We start from the raw sequence: 25623 nt of genomic DNA on the forward strand, positions 1-25623 counted from the left end.
GGATTTACCTGAGAAGTGGTCTAGGCACCCAAAGGAGCTTTGACCAATGGCTATATAGACACTGGGTATATATTCCTTCCCAGTAAGATAAAGGCCACATCTGCTCTTCACTACACTGGTATTTAGTTCAGCTCCGTTTTGGTTGCATTGTGAAGGTAAAGTCATACTGAGTTCATGTTTGTGCACATGCAAAAAAAAATTTAATGCATGCAACACTTCTTGAATAGATTATACAGGATAGCCTTGACTATACAAACATAGTAAGAACTGCATTTGGAAAACTGAAAGTTCAGATAAATGGGTTTGCTGAGGGCACTGACCTTCAGACTATAAACATTAAAAGGCATTCAGCTCTTAACTTGAAGGCAAGCATAATCTGTCATGTAAAACCTTCAAAGTGACTTTCAGATGCCTGTTGTGTGTCATTAAGCTTCTACTGTATTTGAATGTGAAGCCAGAGTAGGCAATCATATGTCCACTTCTCTCTAGCTTTTTGGAGTGGTACATGAAGGAATTGGATTAAATTAACAAATGAAAGTGTCTCCATAAGAAGATGAGTTATAAGTAGATCTTAGGCTACAGTAAATTCAGTTTGAATTGTTCAGTTGCTTCTTTGTGGCAGACACTTGCAAATTAGCGTTGTATCCTGACCACCACGATAAGGAAGTTTTATCATGTTCGGGAGGTTGTAGCGCTGAGTAAATAAAAAATCCTCCTTCACTTGATGAAGTCAGCAAGCAAGCCAGTCTCTATGTCATATTGTTTTAATCATTCCAACATTTGGTTTAGAAAGACATAATTATAGCAGAAGCCAGTTAATAATTCATTGTCTTGAAAACCTTGCAGTCAAGTGAATTTGATTTTGTGTGATCTGGAGATTACAATGTAATGAAATGCCTTCTGTGAAAGCCAGGACAGCAGTGATTCAGAGGGTAAATTAGTATTGCTACTGGTCCAATTTTTACGTATGTGTGGGAGTGACTCTCTATCAAGATGTAACTAGCTGTATTATAATTTCTTCATAAATATTACAGTTAGTGGTGCTTTATGTCACAAATAAGTTTTACTGGGATGGACAGATAGATACTTGGCTTGAAAGGCTCCTCCTCTGGTGTGATCTGCCTGGTAGCCATAGCTGCCTTCAATTCTATGTGTTGACTTAGATTCAGTGTCATAGAAGCTCCACCTCGTACATCTAGAAATAGATTTGTTTATGAATAATGAATTAAAGATTAAGAATTATGAAGCTCTGCCAATGTCCATCAATGGCAAAAAGAGAAATTCCCCAAAGTATAATAATGCAGTCTTAGGGAAGGTGTTACAGGTAATATAATCTAACCAAGAAATAAACACACATGCCTACAAGGTGGCGTGAATGTCATTTGGTTTCTTCAACATATTCTTCAAGATAGACTTTATTAGCTTTGACCTTTTTGTTTTCAGAACTGCTTATAAATGAGCTAATTTGGGAAATACAGGAAAAAAACCAAACATACTCCTGCAGTGAGGTTGCACACACACTTCATCTTACAGCTCTGAGCAGGGATTTCACAGAGGGTTGAGGTAAATTAAGATCTCTGTGAGCTGAGGGGAAGAAATAAATGATTGCTATTTTGAAATTAAATTTAAGGGGGGCCTTGGAACATGTTGAAATGTGATGAGACTAGTTTCCTCCCCTTCGGAGTTTGTTTATAAAATGTTACTTTTAATTTTCCAGGAGTCTAAAATAGAACCGTAGGAGAGATTCACATCTATTGTTGAACTAGTGCTTTAAATCACCACATAGCTGCAAATAGGTGTGCTGGATTAGAAGGCAGCTATGAAACCATAAATGCAGACTAATCATTGCAGATACTGCAACCCTAGTTCTTAAGGCATAGGATAAACCTGCTGGCTTTAGGAGATTAAATAATTAATTTTGAGAACTGTGACACACCACACACACACGCCCCTGCCAAAACTGCCCAATACTGGTAGAGCAGGGCAACTTCAGAGTAGCAGTTGTATCGAGCCCTGTACTTGTGACAATGAAAAGAAAAATGGAATAGATCTCCTGAATAAGGAAGGCTGAGAAATAAGACACATTTCTGCATCTGTCGTAGATGGGGTGAGTGATCTTTAACAGTTCCTCGAATCTCAGTTGACCACTTAACAAGCAAGGACAAAGCTAGCAATGCTCCTGTACCTCGTACACATCTCCATACCTAAACTCAGTGCATGTAAAACTCTTCCCTTCCCTCTGCTAGAATGTGCACTCCAAATGAAAAATAGTATTTTTCTTCATACCTTTAAACCTGTTAGCTAATTCATAAATGCTTAAGAGTCTGGGGAGGGGAGTTACTGCAACTGAAATGTATCTTTTGACACTGTAGTGAAACCAGGAGGGGAAATCTGGATGAGCACCATGAAATTGTTGATCCTGAATGACAAGGATGTGCATGGGTGTGAGTAATCACAGAATCATAGAACAGTTTGGGTTGGAAAGGACCTTAAAGATCATCTAGTTCCTACTCCCTGCCATGGGCTGGGACACCTTGCACTAGACCAGTTTGCTCACATTCATGTCCTCATGTTCACCTTGGCCATCAAGAAGCTGGTGGGTTCCATTAGTCTGTGCTAATTTTTCAAGTACCCATAGCTTTACACACTTGGGAGTTTTGCTCATGAAACAGGCGCATGAAGGATTATGTGGCTGCTTTGCGGAGCAGTTGTGTGACCTTCTGAGTATATCCCAGAGGAAGCACCCTGCAGAGATTGCTAGTGCAGAAATGTGGTAGAGAGGAGGAAATTGGCTGCAATGCAAATGACCAGGTTGATAAGCCTCTGCTGTGAAATGTGAGGGAGAATACCCAAGAAACCAGCCAGCTGGGATGTGGCTTAGCTCTAGTGTTTCCCAGCAACAAAAGGCGCCCCCTAAGATCTGGCCAAGCCAGATACAGTCCCTCAGTCACTGGGGACATGGGAAGAGGATGTGGTCCAGATGCATGTCCCTGACTGAAAGTTGTATTCTGCTCCACTGGTAGGGCTTGTGTGGCTCAGTTTAACTCTGTTTACCATGGAAAACCAGCATCAGCCACAGATGACTAAAACCTGTAGGTTACTTAAGGAAGTGTTACTCCTGATGTTTGCTGCTTCAGAAGAGCTTCTTCCCACCCCGCCCCATCTCTTGTTTGTCTGTCTCATACTGCAAGGATGTGCGGTATAAAATCCTTGTCTTGTTGAAATTGGTTGGAGCTTTGCCATTAACTTAAACATGGCAGGCTGTCACTGAGGATGGCATCTCAGAGGGAAGAAATATGCTTTATGTTGTGAGGGCTCATCAACATTCACTCACATGTTTCAGAATGATTCACGTTTTATTCTATAAATTGCTCATGCTTTGCTTACAAATCTACCCATAAGTAGCCTTAAGTGGTGATTATAGGTCATTTTAAGCGAGATTGGCATGGATACCTGTTAATCTGCAGAGATACTGAAGTTTACAGTTACTGTCTGTGATGACCAAAGAAACCAAAGACCTTCCAGGTCTACTTCCCAGCTACAGCTTTGACAGTCCGTTGAAGTATATTCGCTATTTGTTGGGTGGACAGACAAGCACATTGCACAGCAAGTAACTCATCGGTTTCTGCTGAAGATTTGTATGTACCTAGCTCTTCTAGCTTGCCATTTTCTTCTTCATCAGTGTATTTCAGCTTGCATCTGTCAAAGCATGTTTGTATAGTTGAACACTTAACATGCCGTTGGTACTGCTACAGAAATGAAAGATCAGAACTGTCTTAAGTAATTAAGGTTAGTGGCACAGACGTTTGGTGTGAGGATTCAACCTTTGTTTTCATGAAACTATTTCAAAAGTTCATAGTGTTGCAGGTGCTGTGTTAGTGGCATGCCTTTGCTACTAATGAAAGCTGCCAAAATAAAAGGTTTCTTGGAAGTAGCAATATATGAATTCCTAAAAGGTTGAACTAGAACTTCTAGAGATGGTTGAGCACATTGTCTAGGCCTTCTTAAGAAATAATTCCTCTAGGCCAAATTTAGCTATTGGGGAATTGTGTATAACCTATTGTAATCATCAAGGTGGTCACTATCATCTTCAGAGAGAAGTGCACAGTACCAAGGATAATTCTTCACACCTGCTTTCAGTACCTACAAGAGCCTCCAAACGTGTCCATCCCTCTCTGATGCCTGACCCACAAGGCTCACATTGGAAAAGGCAGCCTCTACATGTTTATTGTTTAGTAAAATAAATTCTTTGCCTGATGGGTATTGTAAGTAGGTGGATTCTAAGTATGCTGGAGAACAATTGATAAATTTAGGTGTAGCTGTAAGAATTATTGCTCTGTTAGTTAGTATTAGCTGCAATAAACTGACCTTATACATTGAAAAGGTCCTGGATGGTTAGCTTTTTTAAAAAACACTTGTGTGAGTGAAAACCGCTCAGCAAGCAATTCACAGTATCCCAGAAAAGGGTATCCAAAATAACTGGGTGAACTACATTCTAAAGGTGCTTATTTCTGCCCATTATCTGTAAAGGGAGCCTACAGCAATGGTGTCAGGCTTAGCTTTTAGACATGTGAGGTTTGCAAGCACACAATCTTAAAACCTTGCAGGAAGTACAGTCACATGCAGGATACATTCTGCAAACCATGAGAGAAACCAAGGAGACTGACAGCTAATGCAACAGACTCAACAGGATCTGCAGTTCTCAGTGCCAAGCATGGGAATAACAGACTGAGCTTGTAGCTTGCAGTCAAAAAATAGCTCTTGTTAATAATTCAATATTGTTTTAGCTTGCAGTGTAGGTAAGTGTTGGTTCTTAGTGTCTTTTTTTCTTCTGCTCTTTTCAAGTCTGCTTCAATGTTTTGCTCTGTTCTGATTTTTGCATTTTTTGTAGCTTCCATTACTGTTAAGTTTTGGAGGCAGTTAACAATGCACCAAACCCAGTTATAATACAGGTGTTATACATAGAAGCTGTGTTCCTAAATCTCACGGAATGTTTTAAAAACATTTTGTGTTGTCTTCTTATCTTTTATCTTCAGTTTGTTGAAGTGTTGACACTTTAAGTGTCAGGAAATTTCAAGAGTAAAACTGGACATTTTAGTTACAGATGTTATTTGACAATATCAGTGACATTCCTGGAATCTCATACTGATTGCAGAGCAGTTAATTCTGCAGGTAAAAATGGTGTGTGACTGCAGGGATGCTATTTTTTAAACTCATTTTGTGTTAATAAAGCAGTTATACATGTGAATGTTGGCAGATTTGTGCAGTGACAATGTAATAAATATTTAAAATTACTGCACATTCTCCTTGTTCATACAGCCAAAATAATTCTGTGTTTCAAAATATGTAATAGGGTATAACAATTAAACTTAGAAAGTTTATTCTGTTCTGCAGCCTCACTTAGGAAATGTAAATCACGTCAGAGCTAAAATTGCACATCAATTACAAATGTATAAATAGTGTTATGTTGTGCTGTATCTTATTATTTCAGATCGTGGCTTCATGGTTGAAATTTCAATTACTGTTGTACCCTGGGGCTTTGGTTAGAAAATTCTCAGATTTAAAAAGCTAAGATTCTCATGAGCTAGAAGTTCATGAGGGAGTTAGTATGGGGGTAAAAAATACCAATGGTGATCTATGGGAAGAAGGGAGTAGTAAAGCTTTATTTTGGTGTTTAGGTTACAATAATTCATATGGCTAGAAAGTCAGACTAGTGTTAAATTTCACTGGTCCTTCATCAGCAATCGAGAAGGAAAGTAGACTCTGTTGAGCTATTAGGAATTAAAGATCTTCGAGCTTTAGGGGCTCACAGCAGACCTGAACCATATATGGAAGCAGGAGCTGTTAAAGAAGCTAGTTGTTACAGGATAATGAATTTTGACCTTCAATTCAGAAAGAGCTTGTTAATCTTAATGCAAGGGGCACAACTTTGAATTTTTGTTCGGGAACCTCAGTGTGCAAAGATATATTTATAAGACTGTCTTCAGTACACCTCTGTGAATTCAAATGGTTTGGTTTTATAGGACTTTGGGGAAACTGGAAAGAACTATTAAAATCTGGATAACATAAAATAGTGTAAAACTGAAATTCAGTCAATTTTGCCTTGCTTCTGTTTTGTGTTTGATGGCTCTTCCTCCGATGTTGGTATCTTAAACTCCCCATCTCACTGTGCTACTTCAACATTACAGCATGCCTCAGCCTTCAGCCCCTACCTTTCCCTGCTTCTTTGATTTCATCTTTTCAGGTTTTTGCTTCCAGCAGATAAGAGAAGGCATTGTCCGATGTTGGTACCCTGCCCATGATTTAGGTTTCTAGTCAGGCTTGTCAGGGAGAGATTGCACATGCGTAGCTGGAAGAGAATCACCACTTCACCTAGTCTTACAAACAAGAAAAATGTCCCTCATTCCCTCCTTGCAGATACTGTTTCTTGACTTTTAACTGTGTTGTGTTTGTATTTTGTCTTATTTGTATTTGATTTTTTAATTAATAAGAAGTTGAAATACTTTGTTGCAAAGTAGGGTAACTAGTTCCTTAAACGACAGAGTTACTAAGGGAGATGAAGAAGCTTCTATTTTTTTCCTGTCTGCATGACTAAATAAATGTATTTCTCACTGAAGATCTAAAGCCAGTGGCACACTGGAGACAGGCGAGAACATATTACATGATATATTTTGGGTGAACTGGAGCCCAGAAGATTTCTACACTTCACAGGATATAGAGATGGGGATTGAAGTGAGATGGTCAGTAGAACTGCAGGGATTTTCGTAGAAATTGCCAGCCTAGACTTTTTTAAAAAAAAATCAGTTTGGATTTTCCAAAGGGCAGTTAAAAAAATAAGCATTCCATGAAAAAGTTCACATAACTTTTTGTATGTATTCTGAGGACCAAACTCATAATGTGACAGGTTCTGTGAAGCAAAAGTCGTCATTCCTGCACAGCCAAGGTGGGCAGCTCTGCAGGGGTCCAGGACTGCCAGGAGGGGCATAAAGGAAACGCCTCTGCCGAGCGCTTTGTTCCGGGGCCCTTTTGCCAGACTGAGTTCACTCTGCTGCATTCTGTTCTACTACCTTAGGGTCTCAAGAATGTTTTTCAACAACATTAGCTTCTTGAATAAACATGCTTTTTTAAAAAATGGCTGTTGAAGATCACCTCAGAATAGCCCCTTTCTCCTACCTGTTAGAGCTTGTTTACAAGAATAGCCTGAGTAAGAACAATGAAGCAATAAAAACAAGATTAATAGTAACCTCTAGGTTCTAGACTAGGGGTCCTCAAACTACGGCCCGCAGGCTGGATACAGCCCCCCAGGGTCCTCAATCCGGCCCCTGGTATTTACAGACACACACACACACACACCCTGCCGGGGGTTGGGGGGGAAACCAAGCAGCCGCAGATGACGGCCTGCCACTGCATCCGTGTGCCGGCCCCCTGGTTAAAAAGTTTGAGGACCCCTGCTCTAGACTTTAATGTTCAATACAGGATCACAGGTGTTTTTATTCTTACTAGTTTAGCTTGAGTCTAAATCCTGATTATTATTTTGGTTTTCATGCATTTCCACAAGTATTGCTGGCAAAGATTCAATGGTTTGCTTGGGTTTTGCATTGAAGTATGTCATATTTAAGAGCAGTTATTGATCTATAAACACCCCAAACGTATAAGCATCTTGATTAAGCATCTTTATTGCTGTGTCTGTATAAACTAGCTTCAAGCAGGCATGGTTAGTGCATTTCCAAAAAATGTCAGCCTTTACTTTTGGGTTCACTTTTTTGTTTCAGAAGGCAAGTGACTTCTAAAGATTTAAGAGTTAAATTCAATGCGTGTCAGAAATTTTGGTGCATGTATTTAGGTATGCTAAAGAATTTTAGAATCAAATTATGTCTGATTTTTTTTTCTTTCTTACAATTTTTAACTCTATTTTCTGTGGCTTTGTTTTTCTTTTCCACACTCTGCAGAATGGGTTGCTTGTGTGAGGTCCAACTTCCTGGTTTTGTGCTATCTGCACGACGTGAAGAATATCCTGCAACTTCATGACCTAGCTACTGGTGCACATCTCAAGACTTTCCCCCTCGAGGTTGGCAGTATTGTGGGATATAGTGGCCAAAAGAAGGACACCGAAATATTTTACCAGTTTACTTCCTTTTTATCTCCAGGTAAGTTTGGATTTTTTTTCTTCCTTCATTATTATTCCTTTTGCTAAGAGCAGTGTCTATATTGTTTTCTGTTGTTTAGTAGTTATATAAAACTGCTTCCCCTCCTGTAGTGAGCACCAGTCAAATGCACCAAATGCACCAGTCCTGGATCCATGAAGCTTAAATAATATGGCTACTAATATTAGAGAGACCTGCGTTGAGAAATTGCTCAAGACTGGCTTGTGCTTGACATGAAACTGTAGTATTCTCACAGTTCTTGCTTCATACAGCAAGGTACAAGTTTACAAATTCTGTTGAAGACAATTGTTAATGTATTGTGACTTTCATCACAATTTTGATGAACATTAATAAAAGTCACAAAAATTCTCTCTCTGACAGCTTTGTGATTCATTTATGCATAGCCTCATTAGAGCATCCTTACTGTCTGTTCTTGCAACACTTGATGTTTGTTGGATTGCTGTACAAATCGTTTGTACAATCCTGCAAAGCCAGAGCCTGTCCAAAGCGTTATGTAATATGTGTGGCACACCAGGAAGGGAGTTTCTTTGCAATTGTCAAGCTAGTATATAAAATAAAATGTATTTTCTATTCTCTTCCCCTGCCTTTCTCCCTGCCCCAAGCAATCAATAGCTAATGCAGGACAGAATTCAAATATGGAGAGGGGAGATATGCTCCAGACTCTTTGTCTTCTTCCAGGGTTTTGAGTGAACACGAATCAGATGATCAAAAATGTTCTTAAAGCATGTGACGTACATTTTTGCTGTTTCAGTTAGAGCACAGCCACATTGCAAAATGGCTATATAATAGTTTTGATAGGTTTGCTGGTTTTCCTAGAAAGGATTGTGTCAAATTTTCAAAATTATGTTTCAAGCTTAGCAGATCAGTGTGGTGAATTGCCTATTGTTATCTTACTGTTTACATAACCAGAAATAAGATATGTTTCCAGTTCCTCTTTTAAATAAACTTTTGAACAACATTCACATCATTGCAGCCATTGCATCTGGAGAGGAGTTTGAGGACACTCTTCATCCTAGCTTAATGGTTCAGCTAGTTCACTTGCTCACATCCCACCTTGTAGGCCAGTAGATGCACCATTCATCCCAGCTGAGCCAACAGAGTCTCTGCAGCTGCTAAACATATGGAGGGGAAGAGCCCAGAGATTTATTTTAGCTTGTGGGTTGCCAGCCAGCCAGCAATGGCTGCTCTCACTGCCTGCTGGTTGCTTAGGCAGGGTTTTTTGTCTCCTTTTAATTCATGTGCTCAGCATCTACAGAGGATTCCCCATGGCATAGCTCTGTTAGCTGGGGCAGAGCAACCTGGAATCTAGAAGAAAGAAGAAGGGAAGACATGGAGGTAGACTGTATGGGAATAAGGAAAGGGTGAGGAAAGCAGTCCAGAGAGGTAATGTTTAGGAACGTGTGTGCATATTTTTTAATTTCCATGCCACCTCCATTTGCCGTATTAGTGGAATAACCAGACAAAAGATACAGGGCTGGTCCTTGATTAACGTAGTTCTTCCTACTTAACTATTCAAAATCAATATAATTTGCACTTGCATTAAGTTGCACTATTTTTTTGTAATGAGAAACAAATTAACATAGTGGTGTTTAACACCTAACAAAAGTATTAGTAAACTTACATATGAAATAGTGAATAAAGCAGCTTAAACCAAGACATCATAAAAATATTTTTTGCTATTCCCTGAAAATATGGTTATCCCTACTGTCCAGTCCAGTAAGCGCTTACTTGAGCACTCTAGTGTGTTGCATTTATTTAACACCCAGCAAAAAAGTGCAGGCTCTGACATTACTATGTTTTTGGATATTAACTGCCATGCAGCTAAAAATATAACAAAACAGGAGATGCCGTACCAGGGGTTGAATTGCATATTACTGTAATACGAGGTTGATTGACTCCTGAAATGCAGCCTGTGACTGTGCTTATACTTCATCATGTGGCTTCCTAATATGGAGCTATTCTGCCTGCTCTCTGTGTAATGTTTGCTAATACATTATCTAGCTTGGGCAGCTGTATATATGTCAAATGACTGCTCTGCCTATTACTGCCTGGTGTGCTTTCCTTTGTGCTTTCGCATCACTTTCTGGATCCTAATCTTTAAGGGAAATGCTGCTTTAATGCTTGTTTGTACCTGTCACCCTGCCTTAGGCTTGCTAGTCACTTTGTGACAAATGAAGAAAAAAAAAATCCCAGCAGATTAGAGTAGTTCTACTTTTATTCCCCTATTAATGCACCATTATGGAAAGAGGCTTTATCAGTTATTAGAAGTGTTGATGTTCATCTGTGTTCCTTTGCCAAGCTGTATCTTTTTGATTTTCCACAGTCTATAAAAGTGATTTAATGAGGCAATTCCCTTCTATGAGATACGGTTCCTCATTATCTCATGTCTCAATATAAGTTTTTATGTCTATAACCTCTGCAATAATTACTTCTGGCCTCCTGCAAGTGTCTAAAATGTACTTCAGTCAAGTCCTGTCCACCTTGATTAGTTTTATTACGTTGAGGATCCCTGTAGAGGGCTTGTTGCCTTAACTTTTAGCGTTCTTTTCCCTAATACGCATTTGAAATCTTATAGAGACCAGCTTGTAAAGCAGAAAATCAAAGAGTAATTAACACGGAGGTTAGTTTTATGTATCATATGTATCTGTAGTGTATTCATGAATGTTAGGATTTACTAACTAGTGTGCAAACATGAGAGTCATGCTGTATGACAGGTGCTCAAATGTTATTAGGATTGAATGACAGGAAATACGATTTATAGTCTAAAGGCAAACTTCTTCTTGGCTAATTACACATCTGTGTAGTGTCCAGGTTGCTGCAGTCTCTGGTATTCTGCCTCTGCTCGAACCTTAGAGTTTTATAATGCTTATAGACAAACTTTTCTCATGTGCACAATCCTTTGGAAATCATAGGTGCAACTCAAGCAGTTGAATTTGCCCTGAAACCTGCAGGATCACGATGTAAAATAAATTATGAGTCCAAATTCTGTTCAGTTTACATAGGTAACCTCTGCTACTCTGCCATAATTTCAAGTGGATGCTCAGCTCTTTCCATTATTTGGGGGTCTGTTTGAATTATAATTTCAAAGTATTTTATCATAAAGAGAAAAATGTTGACCTGAGTGAAATGCTTGATATATTAATTTTCAGACTGGTAGCTCTAGAAGAGATGTTTTTAAAATGACTTTATACTTCTTTCTTCCAACATTATAATTCTCAGTAAGTGCTGTGTAACTTTATGAAAACAATTCTTTTTTTCCATTTTATTTCACCCACTTTGGATACTTGGCTGTGTATGGGCAGTGAGAATTATTCTTTTTGTACAGAAAGCCTTTACACCCTACCTAGATGAAGTGCATATATGTATGTGTTTGAATTATATATTAACTGTAAGAATGTGTCTGGAGCTACTGTTTTTCACCCTGCTGAGTTACCTTTGCCATTCATTACTCCATGAGAGTGGCAAAACTGGTATCCTTTTAATGATGGACATACACAAAGCTCACAATCTTGCATTCTGTTTTAGGTATTATATATCACTGTGATCTGACCAAAGAGGAACTGGAGCCAAGAGTTTTCCGGGAGGTGACTGTGAAAGGATTTGATCCTTCAGTTTACCAGACAGTTCAGGTAATAAACGTGAATCCTGTTGTCTTGCTGTAATCACTTATGCAAGAGTTTAACAAAATTCCACTTGGCTAAGGGTGAGAGTGCTTTGATTAACTCCTGGGTTGCAGGTCTGTGTGTGCTCTGAAGGAATTCCACCAAGTCTTGTTAGAGATTGGAAGATGCCACTGCAAGTAACGAGGCCAGACTCAATATTCAGTTGTCTTACGTTATGAGGCAACATTAATTTTTTCCAATGTTACAGTGTCCTTTGATACTTGTTTTTAACATCAAGCTGCTGCTTTTCCATGTTTATGTATTTCTACCACCAGGACAAGTTGGCATGGTTTCCGTAGGAAAGTGTGTGATAGGGCAAGGCTTAAGAGGCAGTGGAGAAATAGAGGAAACTTGGAATAACCAGTTATCTTCCCAGGACTTCCACAGTATTCCGGGGCCCACTGTGGGAAGTGGCAACAGTAGATAAAACACTTCTGTCCCCACCACTCTTGTATAAAAATACTGAAGAATCTGCCACAAGTTCATACTGTGGATCTTTGTTAAGACCTCAAGAGGAAACTGGGAGGAAAGAAGTAAATGTGTTGATTCATTTGTAGCTGGCATCAAATGTGAAAGCTGTAGAACTGTGAAAGGTCTTAACCATGATTATTTGGAAGGAAAGCAGGAAAATATCTAGTGATGTGAACAGAAAAATTATGTTTGTTCATGCTGTATAAGAATATTCCTTCTGTCCACCTTTCCAAGAAGTACCATATTAGATTGCGTTGATCAATGCAGTTACACATGGAGCAACTTACTTCGATTTTTGTAAGAGCAGGATTAGGTCCTTTGCTTGCAGTGCTGGAACAACTAGAACAAGGAGCACATGATAAAAGCAATTTAAAATACATTCATATGTATAATTAACATTTCTAATGTAAAACCCCATGAAGCAATTATTGTACAGGTCTAACAGCTTTTAGTATTGGATGTTTAAACCATTTGGGGCAGGGAACCTTCCATTCTATTTGTACACTACCCAGTACCATAGGATCTAGGTCCATGGGATATTGCTTCAGTACTTAATAAACAGTAGGTTAGCACTGCGTGGATACTCTTAGCAGCTTCCCAAGGTTCTTAATGATTCATTCGGACTCCATGAATAAAGAATTGAAAGACAAACATATTTATCTTGTGTAGCATGGTTTCATGAAAAACAGGTGTGGTCAGATATTCCTGCTGCCTCTTGGGAGGGCAAGATTGCACAGATGGTTTATAAAGCCATCAAAGGCTCAAATTTCCTAAGAGGCTTTATGCCTTGATAAAACAAATGCCCCTGAGTTTAAAAGTTTGCACAAGTGGAGTGCATGACATTACAGACATGGATGATCTACAGACTGGTTCAATGAGACATAAACATGGAAAGAAATGAGTGAGGTCTCTCCTAGCAAGGTTTAATCCACTCAGTAAATTCCTCAGGAATCTGGAGAATAAAATCTTTGCTGATAAAGTATTTGGAGTCAACAAAGACTGGCAGATAACAAAGAAAGGATAGGAGGTTACTGATTTATAATGATGTGAACTGCTTGTTAAATGGTCCCATTATGGCAATCTGCATTTCAGTATAGCCAAGTGATGGTAAGACATGTGGGAACCAGGGAGGAATTTATCCCACTTCAAAATCTGAAATCAGGTGGGTTGTGTCAGCTGGTCTCCCAGAACTCCCTTTGCAGTCCCTGGAAGGCTATACACTGCATCTGCAGTAACAAGCAGTGTGGCTTAATAATCATAGGAGTGTAATGGCTTGTGCTGAGGATCCAGCGTCTGTTCTGAGAGCTTTACTTTGAACTAGCTGTAGTCCTGTCCTGTCCTGTAGACTGAATTTCTATTATTGAAGTACTTTTGATGTGCTCCTGCAGTGTATCTGCTACACGAGTTTCATCCAGAAGGAATCCAGTCTGCAAGCATTGAGACCTCTGCTGTGGGAAGTGAAGGTGGTGAGGACACTTGCTTTAGAACTAAAATGCTATTGTAGGTGCACCAAAGGCTTAGACAGGTATTTCAGTTTAGTAGCATGGAGACTCCTTTGGAGGTGTCTGTTTCTTACACTTAAGTGAAGCCGTGTCAGAATTATCATAAAATTATAGAATGATTTGAGTAGGGACAATAAAGGTCATCTAGTTCCAACCTTCCTGCCACGAGCAAGGACACCTGCCACTAGACCAGGTTGCTCAAAGCCCCATCCAGCCTGGCCCTGAATAGTGCCAGGGATGGGGCATCCACAGCTTCTCTGGGCAACCTGTTCTGTCCCTCACCACCCTCACAGGAAAGAATTTCTTCCTAATACCTAATCTAAATCTATCCTCTTTCAGTTTAAAGCCGTTCCTCCTTGTCCTTTCACTACATGCCCTTGTAAAAAGTCCCTCTCCAGCTTTCTTGTAGGTCCCCTTTAGGTACTGAAAGGCTGCTATAAGGTCTCTCTGGAGCCGTCTCTTCTCCAGGCTGAACAAGCCCAACTTTCTCAGGCTGTCTTCTCAGGAGAGGTGCTCCAGCCCTCTGATCATCTTTGTGGCCTGCCTCTGGACTTGTTCCAACAAGTCCATGTCCTTTTTAAGTTGGGGACTCCAGAGCTGAACATGGTACTCCAGGTGGGATCTCATGAGAGTGGAGTAGAGGGGAAGAATAACCTCCCTTGACCTGCTGGTCACGCTTCTTTTGATGCAGCCCAGGATTTAGGCTGCAAGTGTATATTACCAGGCCATGTAGAGCTTCCCAACCACCAGCACCCCCAGTCCTTCTCATCAGGGATGTTCTCAGTCCATTCTCTGTCCAGTCTGTATTGATACTGGGGGTTGCTCCGACCCATGTGCAGGACCTTGCACTTGGCCTTCATGTGTTTCGCTTGGGCCCACCTCTCAAGTCTGTCAAGGTCCCTCTGGATGGCATCCCTTCCCTCCAGTGTGTTGGCTGCACTGCACAGCTTGGTGTCATTGGCAAACTTGCTGAGGGTGTACTCAGTCCCACTGTCCATGTTGCCAACAAAGATGTTGAACAGCCCCGGTCTCAGTACTGACCCCGGAGGTACTCCATTCATCACCAGTCTCCACTTGGACGTTGAGCCATTGATCACAACTCTTTGAGTGTGACCATCCAGCCAATTCCTTATCCACTGAGTTGTCCACCTGTCAAATCCATGTCTCCAGTTTAGAGACAAGGATGCTGTGTGGGACACTGTCAAAAGCTTTGCACAATTAGCTAAGTTTAAGGCTTATAAAGTTGAAGAGAAATTACTCCCATTGACTTAATAACATTGTGACTAAAAAGATTATGCAAAATATACACTTTTAAGTTGTATGTGATCTTTCCGCTAAACACAGCTTTTGTAAGCCCCTGATAAAATACTGTGCCCTGGTCAGGACTTTAAGAAAGATACAGAACTTCTAGATAGAATTCGTAAAAATTTGTTGAAATCATAGAATCATTTCAGTTGGAAAAGACCTTTAAGATTATCGAGTCCAACCATAAACCCAGCACTGCCAAGTCCACCGCTAAACTATGTTCCTAAGCACCACATCTATGCGCCTTTTAAATACCTTCAGGGATGGTGACTCACCCAAAATAATTGGGGATCTAGAAAAACAGTCATTATATTGTGATGCTTAGTGTATTTAACACCTGCAATTTATAAAAGAAATATAGAAGGGGCGAGGCATTATTTTATATGTAGGATATTGCATCTGTAGAGTAAGAAGAAGAGTGGAATAGAGGATTTTTCATACTGTAGACAAAGGTATAACAAGATCTGATGCCTAAAGTGGAACTTAAATAAGCTTAGCCTGGAAAAAGGTGAAATGACCTAGGAGATAAAAGTTAAGCAACACTATAACAGTAACAGCATGGCTTGGAGTCTTTGAAAGGAGATTAGGTATTTTTCTTTATCTCTTTATTTTTACTTTTGCCTCCAGCACATACACAGGGCATATTCTGTAAAAGCATGAAGACAGTAGTGTGTGTGCATGAGGTGGTTGTAAACAGTCCCATCTGTTTGTCTCTGCATCTCCAGAGAGAAGTAAGAGTGTTGTAGATGACAGTTTGCTAGAAACATTCACACGGAGGATACATTTTTACTGCTTCACTCAAATTCATTAAGGGACTTCCACAAAGTAACTTCAGAGCGTAGTGAGCTGAAAAAGAGAAAGAAAACAGCATTCTCTTTAGGAAACAACTTGGTACAATTATAATACTGCCATCAACCTCAGACGGATAATAATGGAACACAAATACCCATGTAATTAAAAAGGGTTTAGAAGGGATTGCCATAAATTAGAAGTAATGTATTTTTCTAGTAAATCAAATTTTATGAAATAAATGTCTGGAAAAACAAAATCTAATTTTACATTTAAATCAATTACATGCTAAATTAAGGTAAAATAGAATAGTAATACAAATAATTTTGAGGAGGAAGCATGCTGTTGCTATGCTCTTGGAATCCTTCACTTTGTACATCACTGGCAGAGCTTCACCACTAGGCTGTAACGGGGTGGAAGTCAGTATTCCTGTTTCTGGTTTTCTCCTTACTCCGTCTCAGTACCAGCTCTAGGGAAATGCAACCCGTGTAGTTACACTGGGATCAGTGCTTGTAAAGAGCACTCTTGGCTCACCACTCATCATCCAGTTTTGCCTTTTCTCAACAAATGATCTCGGCATGGCAGCATCTTGAAAATTAGTTTCCCATATCATTCAGATCAATGGAGAAATCTCAGCTGAGCTGTGAAAGAGGCTTTTTGTCAGGGCCAGAGCTGGGACTGCCTGGTCGCCTTTATAGTAACTCAGCCTGCCAGTGCTACACACTCCTGCCAGACTTTAGTCCTCGTTTTCATCTGTGGGGTCCCACTTGGACCCTTGATGATGCTTCTGCTCGGAGGAGGAAAAGGGAGATGGGAGCTTATCAAAGCAGTTTATAAATGGCTGTCAACTAGATTAAAGTCTTGCATAGCCACTGCAAAACTCAGCAGCATTGCAGGGCATTGTGAAAGAAATTCAAAATTAAGAATGCAAGAAATATACTGAGAATAGGCAAAGATTGCTGATTACAGGAGAATAAAAAACACTAAGGGATTTATTTCATCATTTTAATTTCCATCAGAATTACTAAGCAGTAAAGAAAAATATGGCCGGCCCTGTCCTGATCTGTGTCCTTAATGAAATGCAGGTCTCCTGCCAAGGTTTTTCCTTTATTCTCATATACCTGAAGAAATACCTATTTAGACTAGCAATTTTCCTAGCTTTGTCTGCACAGCATATATGAAACTTTAATGTGTTGTTGTTCTTTAGCAGTCTTTGAACATAACTGAGTTAAGATTTGAACGGGAAGTGTAAGGTGCCATGTATCTGAAACCTGAATAAATGGCAATTGGAAAATGCCACAGCGCCTATGTTTTGCTCTTTTGGATCCACTTTACAGGACTTTGTAGATGCTGTGCAGTGCAAGTGTGAACCAGTGATAAAGTTTACTACACTAAGTAAATTTATGGTAGAGCAGCTGCTTTGTAGTACCTGAGGTTAAGTTCTTACCCTTCAGCAGCCCAAAGCAAGAACAAATTAGCCAATTTACTGAAGGGAGAGCTGTCTCAATGTACCTGACATTTACACCAGGGTAAGAGCATGTCTGTAGGTTGTTGGCTCAGTGTGACACCCTGCAAGGACGTCGTCTAACATCCTGTGCATTAACTTGTGCAAATGCCCTTACCTTGAAAGACCGTGACCTTCATGAAGAAGTCAGACTGTTTAAAATGCTTGCCACACATCAAAAATTTATCCTGGCTACTTTTGTTAAATGATATATTAAGTTGTGTTAATAATTTTTCCTCTGCCAAACGCTTCTTGAAATTTGTCTTTGCTTCCCTGCTCGCTTCCATCCATCACAATGACAGACTTTTTTTCAGGAAATAGCCTGGTGTGGGTTTTACAGGAGGAAAGAACACTTTTGCAGGAACTTACAAATGGCACTTGCTGTAAGCTGTTTATTGCATCAATAGCTCCACTGTTGCTTTAAATAAAAAGCCTTTATTTTATCTTTACAAAGTTGCCAACTAAGTTCTTATATGCCTCTCCATATTAACACCTAACAGTGACACCTAATCATGGATAAACAGTCTTCTGGCCTGGCTCACAACTCACCTACTTTTTAGCCTGATATGCAGCCTTGTAAGTGTTGAAGTTACAGCATTAAAAATATTGTTGGACTCCTTTTGCCATTCTTCAAATATCTTCTGGTAGTGTCCTTGAAATAGTTTGAGATGAACCAAAACAGATGTTGCTATTGACAGATGCACTTTGGATTAGCTCTTGCAGAAGGGTAAAATTCATAACACAACTTAGTTTCACAACTTAGTTTGATTTAAAAGCGGATGTTTTTTAGATACTGCTGCACAGATAAAAGAACAAGAAGTCTTAAAAAGGATATTTCTTTTCTTGCGGCTGGAATTAATTTCCTCTTTTGCAGAGATTTGGTTTTATAGGTGAAGTGATTTTCATGAGAGGTTTATCGGGGTTTTTGTTCAGTCTTTCACCCCATCTTTAAGCCCTTACAGGACTGATTTCAAGTTATTAGTCATTGATAGGGAAAATTTGTCTACAGTCATTCTAATTCCTAGTGGAACTTTACACCGTGCAGTTTGGCACAGTGGTTAATCTCTGTTTCAGGAAAATACACTGAGAGAAGATGAGTCAGGCTTGAGGTTGATTGGCAATGATGTGGGAGAAACTTGTGCACAGCACCTGCCCACACTATTCCTGGATCTCGCCGTTGCTGGTTGTGTCATTCCATGAGCATTAGATTCCCTCATTAAAATAAAAAAATAACAGAGGGCAGCAGGGGAAAGCAGTGTCCTGTGAAAGCTGTAGTAAGCGAGACCTGCTTAGCAATGCAAGAGCTGATAATCATCATTGATTTTTCAGTGTAGTTATAGAAATGGTCTTAATGTTGTTTCTTTCCCTTTTCTATGTATATATGAATAGATTATCTGAGTTTGGAGAGATTCAGTAGCTTTGAATCTATCTCTGTTGAGAAAAAGCACTCGGAGAAGAAAGGCATGTACTTTTTACATTAATTCTGAGCAGAGTCAAAGAGTTCTCAACTTTTCTTCAAGGAAGTTTTTTTGGCATCATTTTCTTCCTTCTCTTGAGAATCCAGCACAGCCAAAGGGGGATTGATTTTTGAGGAGTTGGACTTTCTTGCTTCTAATAGTATTTGGGGTTTGAATCCTGCCTCCGTCTCACAGGATGGAAGGGTAGAATTAATACATGGAGGAAACAAGCTGCTTGTTGTTGTTTGTTTCTATTTTATTCCTTTTATTTCCTTGTGGTTCCATATTGTGGTAAGGAAGAAGAAATGTTGGGGGGAGGAGGAAATGTGAACAAATGCACCAATTTTAGTGCTTGCCATAGCATGGCAGACACCTGCCCTTGCAGGGGGAAAATAAGCTTTGGGCTGCCTCCATTAGAGCTCCTGAAGTTTTCAGCTGTGATCTCTGCCAGTGTTTTGGCAATGGCTGTGATTTTGGCACCAAGACAAGAGTCTTATTCTGGAGGACATATCACAAAAACAAAATCATAGTGACAATCGTGGCAGCATTGGCTGTTTGCCTATGTGAATTTAGCATCATACACCCTTGGCATGTGGTTGTTACAAAACACCACTTTAATCTGCCATTACCTCTTCTAATTGCAGGTCAGTGAAGAAACACTAACTGAAAATGTAGTTCTCTAGTTTTAAGGCCACGTATTTCTTGAAAACCAAGAGACTGCGTATTAAATGTGTTACATGTTTGCAGCCACAGTACACTCCATTTTAAGGCTAGAAATTGTCAGTATGAAGGACTTTATTTCTAAAAAAATATCGAGTGAAGAATTTCCTGTAATGGCCTTAACATGTTCTTGAACTTTGAAATTCTTATGCCTGAGCAGAGGAGTAGCAGTTGGCTCTACACCCATTATATTTAAGCAGTCCCACCCATGCACTTCAGGTAATTCACATGAGTAATTCTCACAGATCATGATATTCCTTAAGTGTCTGGAGTGAGAACCAGATCTCTCTATTCCAAGTAAGAGGATAAAATGATAGGACCTTGCATAGATATTTTTTTTTTACCGATACAGTTAAAATCCTGTTTTAAGGTTAAAATGGCTGGAGTTGCTTTATCCCCATCTTACATACCACATGGTATTGCTGCACAGTTTAGGGTGTTGGGAGCCTTTGTTCAGCAGAATATAAAACAATGGAAATGTGGTTTGGTATGGAGGAGTACAGAACTCCTCTTAGGAAGAATTAGCACAATACCAGACCACACAGCTTGAAGGATAATACTAAAATACCAGTCTCTGTGTTCATTTGGATTGTCATACAGGCTTTGTGATTCACTAGTTCCAAGCTTTTAGATTGTTTGGTTTTCTGCTAAGTGTGCAGGGAATTGAAGACGTTCTTAAAATGTTGCAGTCTATAGAACCTTCATGCTCGACATTATTAAAATGTTCATTTGTTTTAAGCTTACAAGAGAAGTGATTGCTTAATAGCATAAAACTCATTGTGAAATATTATTCTTCTGCCTTACCCAGTAGAACTTCTGTTTGAATTCACAGGGGTTTTCTGCTTTTCTAGTGAATGGACATGTTAGTTGGCATACTTGGTCCTAAGCTACATTTCATGCTTCATTTCTTTCTCAGAATTCCTTAAAACACAAGGTGAAATAACATGGATTAAAACAGTTGTAACCATTGAATATAGTGTAGAGAATCCCTTTTTACACACAGGAGTTTTAAATGAGAGCTTGAGCAATTGTAATGGAGTTTAAAGGATTGCTTTACAGGCTCCCGTGTATTAAATGATTGCATTGTTAATTGTGAATAAAAAATAGTTTTGATTTTTACAACAAATGGCAAAATACATTTTGCCATCAGGAAGAAGATTTTAAAAATCCTTCACTCAGACACCTTAAATGAACATATGTATTTAAGCCTTCAGGAATCTTAATAGGTAGGTTCTTTGCTGATATAGAGAGATTAAAATGTGAATGTTGTTGCAGTGAAAATGCTTGTTTCTTGTCCGATTTCTAAACAAATCACTGAAGATTTCTTCCATTCTCTTTTTTTCTCCAACTTTCAGATTCACTCTTTTGATTGATCTCACCTCCAGTAATTAACCATGAACATATTACTATTTTAATTAACTCCCTTACAAGATAAATAAGAATTCTATGTAATGATTCTCAGTGGGAATCTTCTTTCAACTTTTCTCCTCCCTTTTGTATAAACACATGAATGTTATTTCTCAAAGGTAGTGAATATTAGTAGCTTTGTTCTACAGGAACAGAAGCATTCAGAATTAAATTTGTCCGTGGTTGCACATTGATGAGTTGTTGCACTGGGTGTATATTTTGATGGTTTGCTATTCTAATGGTAGTGCTTTGCTACTCCTCTTTTGCTGTTCCTCAGAGCTGAGTCTTCAGATGTGGTTTGAAAACTTAGTCAAGCCAGTTATTAAAGTCTTACACAAGTAGCAGTTCACAGAACTTGAGTATCAATGAAAAGCTCCCACTCTTGGTATCTCTAATAGCATTAAATGCAGACAAAACACTGTCTTTTGATCAGTATAGTGTTTGTGTGTCTTGTATAGTGCAGACTGAATGGCCAATTCCATCAGTGGTACAGGATCAAAAACACAGGATGCTTCCATGAAAAAACTGCTCTGAAGCTCCTTTATGGCTTTTTAATTCTTGCTTAGACCAATCAGCCAAAAAAATGGAAAATTTCAGCATACTAAGGACTGCACGTCTAGTCCTCTACTGAAAGAAAGAAGCGGTAGCTGCCACTTTTCTCTGTCCCTTTTTTGAGGCTAAATGTCAAATTTTGGTGTGCCAGCATTGTTCAGAACGAGAGCACTCCTCTGCAAGTGTGGGAATTTTTCTATCCATCTGCCCACCCATTACTTTGCCTCATGGAGCCTACCCAGAAGAGTGTTAAATTGGATGATAATGCTGCATTGAGGACAGATCGCTCTGGGACTACAACCACTGGTTTTATTCATGCAGCTGGCAAAAGATCATTATGTCATTGCAGTTTCAGGCATCACTGATGTGGGACAGCATTCGAGCCATTGATCTGGCAGGGAAGCACACTGAGTTCCTTTACCAGGCCACCAAAATAACCAGACTTCCCTGGTTGTCTTTTTGAGTACTGTGCTAGCAGTATAATGTGCTAGCATGTAAGTCTGTTGAATAGTTATTAGGTTTCCAAAGAAGGTGGTTTACATTTAGTAGGAGTTTTATATGCAGGTATGTATCTGTTTCTGCCACAGGATGGTTTTTAAATTCAAGCAAAATTGCAGAACAGTAGTAATTATAATTGCTTACTTGTTATTGAAGCCCATACTACGCGAGAATAAAGTATTGTGCACCCAGTTGACAGGTGTTTACACATCTGTAATATATATATGGGCAAGTTTTAAAAGATTTTGGATTTTACATTAATACTTAAATATTTCAACCATTTTCTGAAATGTAATACAGATTTTCAGTGCAAATGGTAGTTTTTTGAATGCATCTCTTGTCTCACCAGCTGTTCATGTAGATTATGATCTTGAAGGTCTTTTCCAACCTAAATGATGCTATGGTTTTAGTATGTATGTGTAAACTCCCTGGATGGCCTTCACAAACAATGATAGTTTTGTGAAAGGTAAAAGGTAGCCAGAAGGGAGGCACTTGTTCTCTTTCAGAGTCTTTGTCTTCTCCACTTCTGCTTTTGCAACCTCTCTTCTTGAAATCATATAAAATGTGGATAAAAGCAATCTCATAAACTCACCTAATCCATTGCAGTCCAAGAGGTAGGGTACTGGCTTGTTCTGCAAGAAGAGAGGAACCAGCTGCTTGCTACTGCCCAGCAGGTGGTTGCAGCTGTGAACAGAAAAACCTGTAGCAGAGCTGCTGTAATAACCCAGGGGACAGAAAAACCAGGAAAGGGAATAAACTACAGGACCTGAATGGGGTTGGAGGTGGTGCCAACTTGTGCACCTACCCATGTCCCAGAGCTGGCCATGCACCATTTCTGGCTTGTGCTTAAAAGCCTTCAGTCTCCCTAGGCAATCTGTCCCAGCATCTCACTGTATTTACAGTTAAAAAGCTTTTGCAGGGAGCAGGGTGTCTGCCACAAGGTCTCACCTAAATTCCCTTGCTGCGGTTGAAATGCATTGCTTTGTGTCCCTCTCATACATGCAGGACAGGTAATTCTTTTCTACTTACAGCGAACTTTGGCATGTTTAGAGACTCTGACTATGCGTGCCTGCAGTTTTTTTTTCCTTTAGACTAAGAATAAACCAAGCAAAAACCTTCACTCTGTTCAGTTTTTCTAGCAGGTTGTATTTTCTGGGCCTCCTATCACTCTTCTTTCTCTCCCTGGAATCTCTTTAGATTCTCAGCATATGGTGTGCAGTGGTTTAAACTGAATACAGCACTCTAGCTGAGGCTTTGCAAATGTTGAATACAGCAGAAAGGGTTGCTGTTGAGGATGAGTGATTTAGGGTCACTGAAAGGATCACCATCAAAGGTATCAGCAAAAGTAGTTTTAATGTGAATTTGTGGAAGTGTGACTTAACAAAGTTCAATGGCAAGGGACAAGGTTCACTCTGCGACTTACTACATGGATGAAACAAGAAGGAAGATCGAGCTGGAATGATCTACACAGAGACTGGAGGTACAAAAGGGTAAGGGAGATCCTCACAACACTCAGAGAGGACCCCCTTGCTTCCTAAACTCCTGATGGAGCTGAACTGCGGCTTGGTCCAACCTTAGTCTCAGACCTGAACAACAGTTTATATCTAAAGGAATTAACTACATGGATTTCATAAGTATTAATTTAGCATGCTATCAGTCACTTACCAAGGATCTGTTGCAAATAAGGAGTTTCTCCATCTTGGGTAAGGAAGGATCTCTTGGTCTCAGGTAAGGAATCTCAAGCCTTGAGAGGCGTCCCAATCAAGGGGAGAGCCACTGGTGTGTGGTCCAGTTGCAGTTTAGAGAAAGTTCAAATTGGACTCATCCAAAGATCTGTTGTTGTGAAAAAGTTGTCTCTGCTTCAAGGAGCAACCTCAAGGGGCATCGCAGTCTCCATTTATACCATCACCACCATGCTGCCTAGCAGGGGAAGCTCAATGAAGGCTCACTTAGGCCGTCTTATTTACGGGATAAAGTGGTTGGCTTGTAGTCAAATTGCATACAATGGGAAGGTATGCATGAGAATCCTCGTACCCACAACTTTCTTTGTTCCTTGATAAATGAGTCTTGGAAAAAACACCCGCTATTCATGTGTAAGTCACATGAACGGTGTCCAAACCCATATGTATTGATGCTTAGTGGGTCACTCTGCTGCTTTGTGGGTTTCTCGGAGTTTTTGGCCCAGCTACAGCTCAAGCCTTTACCTCCTTTGGAGTTTGTACCACACTACTGCTAGTTTGGTTAAGGAGGTCGAGTGCATCCATCACAGTTACTTCATGTGTCTTGCAGATGAGACTTTGGCCTGCGTGTCCCAGTATAGGGTTTGCCTTTTCCCCTGACAATTCATTGTTTGTTCAAGTTCAGTTTGGCATGTACTATAACTCCAAGATACTTCTCTGAATTATTTTTTTGGTCAGTTGTTCCCCATCCTGTATGTGATTGCACTTGTCAGAGTATAGTATGTTGCATTTCTGGCCTTACTGGATTGAATGTTACGTTTTTCTGGTAGTTTTTCCTTCTGTTTGTTACTCCTTCCAAAAGGCACTCCCTTGTCCCCTCTTTTCTGCAGTGTCTCAGTGTTTCCTGTTAGCAATTAAGCTTCCCCACAGCTCCATATTCGATTTAAATACTTTACAGTGGATGCATCTCTCATTCTGAATGGTGTCCCTGTAGACTACCAGGGAACTGGGGTGTTTTTAGAATAGAAATGGCTCTGGCAGGGCTGGGAGGTTTATGTTTCAGAGCTGCAGGCCTCCAAGCACTCACAAGTTGGTAACTAGTTTATGCAGTCATTTATTAGGCTTGGCACACAACTGATACAAAGAGGTTTAAGGTAGTACAGCAGTCTGCAGAGAACGATATAGAAGGTTGTTGCTCCTTTGTTTACTTGCATTGTCACAGCACTTTGGAGTCTTAGTCATGGATCACATTCACCAATGTGCTGGTGCTTAAAAGCAGAACAGAGAAATAAATTGTGTTTGGAATGATAACTATGCATTAACTACATACAGGACACATAAAAAATTTAGAATTGGTAATATTTAAAACTAATGAAAAATTTAGAAAACTTCTGAGATAGATACCACTGCAGCTCAGTAAAATTATACTTGCTGTCTTCACCCAGGGCCATTTGCTTGGTGGATTAAGATTTTTGTTGTTGTTGTTGTTGTTTTTGTTAATTAGCATTCATCACCCTGGTGGAAAAGAGATTGATAGAGATGAGAGTGGAAAACAGCAATTTCAAAAGTTGGTGAGATCTTACACAGTCTTGATTCAGACTTGGCGTAACTAAGTTGTTCATAACCCAGGAACATGTGCAAAGTAAATGAGGGTGTGTGGCCACTGGTTGGAGCAGACTGCAATTTAAAGGAAAAAAAGGCAAGCAAATGGTACCATATCTTGTAAACTAAAGCTGCGACTCTTGCTTTCACTGTGAATATGATTCCTTTAGAAAAGAATACATATTAACCAAGATGATCATGTAATAGTTACGAGCAGTTCAGTTTCTACTGAGAAAATAATGTTTACTAAATAGAAATGAGTGGGTTTTGGACAACCTCTCTTTATCAGTGTTCTATGGCACAATCACAC

At 39.7% G+C, this 25623-nt stretch overlaps 1 protein-coding gene across 1 annotated transcript in view; it reads left to right on the forward strand.

The window, feature by feature from the left end:
- PREP (prolyl endopeptidase) overlaps positions 1-25623 on the forward strand; it is a 113887-nt gene that overhangs the window by 57327 nt on the left and 30937 nt on the right. Inside the window, exons 9-10 of the mRNA XM_080389847.1 lie at positions 7950-8147; positions 11691-11794. Coding sequence (XP_080245973.1) covers positions 7950-8147; positions 11691-11794 — 302 coding nt within the window. The remainder of the gene's footprint in view (positions 1-7949; positions 8148-11690; positions 11795-25623) is intronic.

This window comes from Falco punctatus, assembly GCF_963210335.1.
Source record: "Falco punctatus genome assembly, chromosome: 5".
In the NCBI taxonomy this organism is placed as follows: domain Eukaryota; kingdom Metazoa; phylum Chordata; class Aves; order Falconiformes; family Falconidae; genus Falco; species Falco punctatus.